This window comes from Tarenaya hassleriana, unplaced genomic scaffold, assembly GCF_000463585.1.
Source record: "Tarenaya hassleriana unplaced genomic scaffold, ASM46358v1 Cleome52, whole genome shotgun sequence".
Lineage (NCBI taxonomy): Eukaryota > Viridiplantae > Streptophyta > Magnoliopsida > Brassicales > Cleomaceae > Tarenaya > Tarenaya hassleriana.
Genome location: NW_010967884.1, coordinates 513,970 through 520,527, shown reverse-complemented (window position 1 = coordinate 520,527; position 6,558 = coordinate 513,970). Strand labels below are relative to the sequence as shown.

The 6,558-nt window shown below is 36.4% G+C and overlaps 1 protein-coding gene across 1 annotated transcript; it reads left to right on the top strand.

Annotated features, from left to right (window-relative positions):
* Window positions 1-3,886: 3,886 nt before the first annotated feature.
* LOC104827640 (NAC domain-containing protein 43-like) lies at window positions 3,887-5,372 on the top strand. Its single transcript, XM_010560843.2, has 3 exons — window positions 3,887-4,064; window positions 4,191-4,477; window positions 4,740-5,372. The coding sequence occupies exons 1-3, from the start codon at window positions 3,893-3,895 to the stop codon at window positions 5,265-5,267; spliced, it is 987 nt and encodes a 328-aa protein (XP_010559145.1). The 5' UTR covers window positions 3,887-3,892; the 3' UTR covers window positions 5,268-5,372.
* The last annotated feature ends 1,186 nt before the right edge of the window (window positions 5,373-6,558 follow it).

Here is a 6,558-nt window from a genome sequence, read left to right as displayed (position 1 = left end):
AATGGTGAATCAAAAGGTGGGCCGCCATTGGGCATCCATGGGCGGGGCTGCCGTGGCAGAACTTAGGCCACTGTTTTTGATATTCCATGTGAACATGGTGATCCTCTGAGGGAGGTCCACATGGCACGTGGCGAGCTGTTAGCACTTCCGGTCATGGAAATCTTTGTCCACGTAAGCAACCAAGATCTCGTGGTCGTAAGGGGTGACACGTGGACGCCCGATGTTTCAGACTTTGGGTTAAAGCAGTTTTGTGTTGTTTCATTCGAATTGGATGGTTTTTGCTTGAAGAGGAAAAAGCGTGACGTGACGATTATTATTATTTTATGAATTGCGAATAAAAACGGTCCACGAATTTGATGGTGGCGTAAAGATTTAAAATAGTCCACTATCTATACGTACAAATCAATCGAAGGACCGAGAAAAATAATTAATTTAATGTGGAGATAAAATCACAGTTGTTATTTAGCTGTAATATATGAAATAAAGAATAATATCTTTAGAAAAAAAATTTAATACAAAGGAGGGATTTAACCCATTCACATTTTCCGTGATCTCATATTACCCATTTCAAATCAGCGTTGGCTCCATAACAAATAAATAAAATTGAAAAGAAAGAGAATAACGCTTTTACATGAAGTTTGGGCCGACCCTGCATGCAAGGAATGTGGGCTTTGATACCGTCCGTTTTCAATGTTTATTTTAATACTTCAGTTTTGGAATTTACATGTTAACGACTAAACTTATCTGGGTCTAAGGTTTAGGGTTTAGGGTTTAAAATTTTAATGTTCGAGCCTGTTCGAATGCGGATGGGAGGGAAGACGCGAAGAAGTCCTAGAGTTGATGGCAATTTAAGGGTGAATTTATATGTATGCTAATATAAGTACATATAGTTTGATTTACAAACCTAAATAGCATTGATATGCTCCTTGTTGTGTTGGTGGACATCTTTTCATACAATTGAATGCAATCATGCGCACATGCTGGTGGTGAGGGCCGACAAGCACCCGCAAAACGACGCCAGATGAGTGATGAGAAACTGCAAGATGAGCATGGGATTCTTCGTGGGCTTGGCACTAGACACAGTTAGTGTCCCGTCCCTCGTCGGAAGACGCCTCAAGAAGATTTGCCATAGAGTGAAGCTGTACCTTGGTGCGTAAAAACCCTTCCTGACCCCTTGGTGATGCGATGACTTAAGGAACTCAGACTCATCAATTTACGTTTTGGTGATGCGATGCGTTTCACTCTGCTGCAATATTTTACCGCCTCGTGTTCATATTCGAACCCTCTCTTTGACCCAGAGAATTCCCCTTCTTTCCAACCTGAGAAGCTTTGGCAATTTCCCCTACACATGCATTACTCTTTTTTATATGTTTCTAATACTATGTTACAAGTTCTTAAAAGGGAGGGAAAAAAAAGAGAGAACAGGATTTCGAAAGTTTTAATGGGCCTGATATTGGTTTGTAAAATGAAAATAGGCTTCGTAAATTTTAACAAGGCAATATTAATAGGCCCATCATTTGTTGTTTTTTTTACCAACGGCCCAGTACATGTAAGGGTTATTATTTTATTTTTAAAAAAATAAATTCTCTCATTTTTTTGAAAAAACATTATATATATATATATAGAGAAGCAAAATTAAAGATATATAAATGTTATTATTTTTATTTTAAGCAATTGCTTTCATCTATTTTCTATATTTTGATTATAATTATGAATTATCGCATTATTTAAAATGTATATTATTAATGGTTAGGTGACAAAATTAAAGATATAAAAATTATCCAATTATATAAACTGGAAAAGCCTTACTACTCTTGTTTCATGCATGCAGATATATAATTATAATTCGCCAAGACATAACTTTGTGCGGAAATGCGCAAACGTTAGACGACCGAAATTTTATTAAAAATCAAATATTGATAGGAATCGGGCGTCCCTACGACAGCATCGACCAACAAATTCGAATGGAATTCATATTTAGAAAGAAAAAAAAAACAATATGCCATAGAAAGGTCGATGAATCTGTATGCTTTTTCCCCTTATAAGACGATATCTTTTTTAATACGTCGAGAATATTGAGGACCACATTAACAAAAAATAATTTCTCATTAGAAGATTGTCTCAATCATGACACAAGACTAGTTGCGTTAATTTTGTTCAAGTTAAAAGTGAATAGAATTATTTGTAAACGTGTGTTTGGGTGTATATGTACGTATATATATATATATATATATATATATATATATATATATATTACATAATATTCACTTCATTCACTCAACTAAATCTTGCGCACTTGCCCTCCTCACGAAAGATGTTCTGAGTTATATGTGATCCTAAAGTGTGTATGTTTGTTTACATACATACATACATACATACATACATAGATACATACATACATCGCTTAAATTATTGAAATCAAGTATCCAACAAAATAGGGTTTTTTTTTGGAATATATAAAAGAAAAAAAAAATCGAAAGTCCATTAGGTACCAACCATCACAAAAGAGGTTGAAAGAAAAACTGGGTTAACAGGAAAAGGACAAAACATGGGGTACAGACAGAGTACAGAGATGAAAACGGGTGCGTAAATAAAACCCGACCAATGAGATTTCAGACAATCTGGCATTTTCCAGAAGGAAAAGTCCAAAGTAATTTTACAAAAAAAAAAAACCCTAAAACAGATAATTACCAAAAAATTATGAACAACTCAAATGTCAAATCCGACCATCGACTTAACCTTTTCTCAGATGGGACAGGATGCACATTTATTATTTCATAATTTGATCACATTTTCTATTACAGAGACAAAAATATTAATAAAAAAATGTTCCATCAATCACCCAAAAAAAAAAGTTCCATCTTCTAGAGGATTACTATTATCTCCGTACCTTTACCCAAGTTTGCGTCTATAGTCGTATTCATCATTACTCCTTACCGATGTATATATAGCACATGCGATGTGATAAATAAAAGAAATTTATAAACGTTTTTGAAGAATATTAACAATAGATTGCCAAAATTAATAAGCGTTATAAGAAAAGTAGTAAGTCGCATGATTTCTATGCCAAATGACGCTAGAGAATGAAATATAATTACAATGTCACGTAAAAGATAGTTATTGTACACATGCAACATATTTATACGTTTATGTATGTATGATGGATTGTTAATTTGTTTAAAGGGTGTTTTTCTGTTTTAAGGTCGAAGGTCATAGTTACGATGTGGGCTTCGTTCCAACAATCTAGGTGCCCACTGGGCCCTACGTGGCTTGGTCCCACCTACATCTTTTTATTCGGCCTTTCCCCTGAAGTAAATCTTTTTCCAGCTGGAGAAATTTCGGAATAACATTTAGAAATTAGAATGGCAAATAAAATTAATAATCCAACCGAATTAATTAATCGCACCCACCAAAATAGATTCACGGCAAAAATATAACACGAACCAGGACAAAATAATTACAAACTTTTGTATTATTTTCACACATAAATCAAAGTTATTCCCCCGATTAGTATTTTGATCATATGATAAAATTTTCAATTCAGTGGGTTGGGTTAACTATACAGAGATACGTCAATGATGAATGTATGTATACATGCATAGGATTAGACAAGTGAGACCCCCCTCCAAAGTCCAAACACGTGTTTTTTATGTAGCGGCAAAATGTAAACATAGACTGATACCAGAAGGTAACGTTAGGAGGAAGACAGATGCGTTTTCCTCATGCATATATCATTGCTGGCCATACACACACACACACACACACATATATATATATATAAACTCACCCTCTGCCCTCGTCTTCTTCGTACAACAAACCAACTTTCAGTTTGTTAGCTATTACTTCTTGTTTTGTCTCTTCTTAGTTAAGATCTTGAAAGCTGTCGGAAACTATGAACATATCCGTAAACGGGCAATCTCAGGTGCCTCCGGGGTTCAGATTCCATCCGACCGAGGAAGAGCTCTTGCAGTATTACCTCAGGAAGAAGGTTTCTAGCGTCAAGATCGATCTCGATGTTATTCGTGACGTTGATCTCAACAAGCTCGAGCCTTGGGATATTCAAGGTTCCTCTATGTTCCTCTCGTGGATTCCTTTCTTCAAGTAATGAGAATAAGTTGGAGAGATGAAGAAGAAGGTTTATAGATGCATGAAAGCGTGGTATGGATGATAATATTGTTGTCCTTATGCAGAGATGTGTAAAATAGGGACGGCGCCTCAGAACGACTGGTACTTCTTCAGTCACAAAGACAAGAAGTACCCGTCGGGGATGAGGACGAACCGAGCCACCACGGCCGGCTTCTGGAAGGCCACAGGCCGCGACAAGATCATTCACAGCAATGGCCAAAGGATCGGAATGAGGAAGACTCTGGTTTTCTACAAAGGAAGAGCCCCCCACGGCCAGAGATCCGATTGGATCATGCATGAATACCGACTCGACGATAATATCTCCTCCGATGACACCAGCGTAAGTTTCTTCGTATTTATGGATGCTCTCATTTGTTATTTGTCACAGTTCTATACAGTATATTGGTTTGTATGCTTCATCGTAGGTGACAATATTTTCTCACACGTGACGCATGAAAGTGTGAGAGTCATATCCGTAAGTGGTATCGGGTTCAGCGATAGAATATGTCCAAACAATGTGCATGACGGCATAGAATATGTATATATACATATACATGTATGTGTGTATATATATATATACACTGATTATTGCGGCTACGTGTTTCTGTAAATAGGTTGCGAATATTACAGGGGAAACATCAGTGGAAGAAGGGTGGGTGGTTTGTCGTACTTTCAAGAAGAAGAATCTTCGTAAAACCCTAACCGGCGGAGAGACAACGTCGTCACAGATGTTCAACAAAGAGACCATCGAGCGATTTCCCGAAACTATGGGGCGATCTGGTCAGGAAGAGCTAAATATAGACCCTTTCAGGAAACACCTCACCCTCGAGAGCCCTAGTGATGCAACGAGCAGTTATCACGATGGACCAGTCAACAGCTGCCACGTCAGATGGGAAGCCTTAGACCGGTTCGTGGCCTCGCAGCTCAACGGGCCCACCTCCTACCCGACAGTCGATGAGAGCCACTCCGACAATGATCTCGCCTTGCCCACTTCGTTCCACGGTCTGAACCAGCTCGGTTTGTACCAAGCAGATCTGAAGCAGGATTTCGCACCGGATATGGAGCTGTGGAACTTAGCCTTTGGGAAGACGACGTCATCGTTATCCGACCCATTGTGGCACACGTCAAATGGTAGTGAATGACGGAAAACATAAATCATATATATAGTTGCTGAAACATAAACAAATTAAGTCGGGTTAATTTGTGATAATTGCAGTGGTTATTTGAAATTATTGTAATAAGTTGCAAGGGAGGGTTGTGTAGATGGGATGCTGTTTATGAAGGCGCCTGGATTTTGTGATTTTACGTTTTTTTTCCTCTTTATTTCCCAAAAAGCGATGATATCTAAACCATCGTTTAGTCTGTTTAACGTTGAAATGTATTTTACTGGAAAACAATGATACAGAAAATAAATATTTTTGGACGGTGTATAATCCTTAACTTCGTGTGTGTGTGTGTGTATATAATGTTGAAAGTGTTCAGCAACGGTTTTTGAATAGTATGATTCGAAAAAAATACCGAAATTTTCGGTTCGATAGGAACCGAAACGTCCACTCTTAATATGTATATATTATATATCTATACTACATATATATGTTATGCATATATATATATATATATATGAATTTGAATGTGTATATATATATAATATATATGTGTATAAATATTCATACATGTATATATATTTATATATATATATATATATTTATACATATATAAGTATAAATATTCATACATGTAAATATATATATATATGTATATATGTGTATGTATATATATAAATATATAAATATTTATATATGTATATATATATTAATGTTATATGATATCAGAAATTTAACATGGAGCAGTTAGATGATTATCAATTGAAATTCTAAAGTTAAGGAGATTGTGCTGGAGTAGTGGAGATGATGGGTGATATATTAGGAAGTGAGTTTCGGGTTCGATATAGAGTCGGGATTGATGGCTAGTGTCGGGGTCGGTGGCTAGGGTCGGAGCCGGTGGCTAGGGTCGGGGTCGGGATCCAGAATATATTTTGAGTTTTTCGTTAAAAAATTAAAACGGATCGGATTGCGGTTGAAAAATCCATTGAAAAATTCCAACGGATTACGGTTGGAAAATCCGTTGAAAATTTTCAACGGAAAAATCCGTCAAAATGCCATTGAAAATTCCAACGGTTGTTCAATGGATACCAATTTCCAACGATCTAATTCCAACGGACCCTTCCGTTGGAAAATTGATTATTTCCAACAAAAATTTGGTTATCTTCAACAGATTTGCTCGTTGTAAATGTCTTTTTTTTGTAGTGATTACGGTGAAAACTTTCATCGCAAAACATAATATAAAACCATGATTGTCTTCTTTCTTGGACTTCAAAAAATTTTGATAAAAAAACGAAAAAATTGCCAAATTTCTTCTAAATCTCTTCAACGA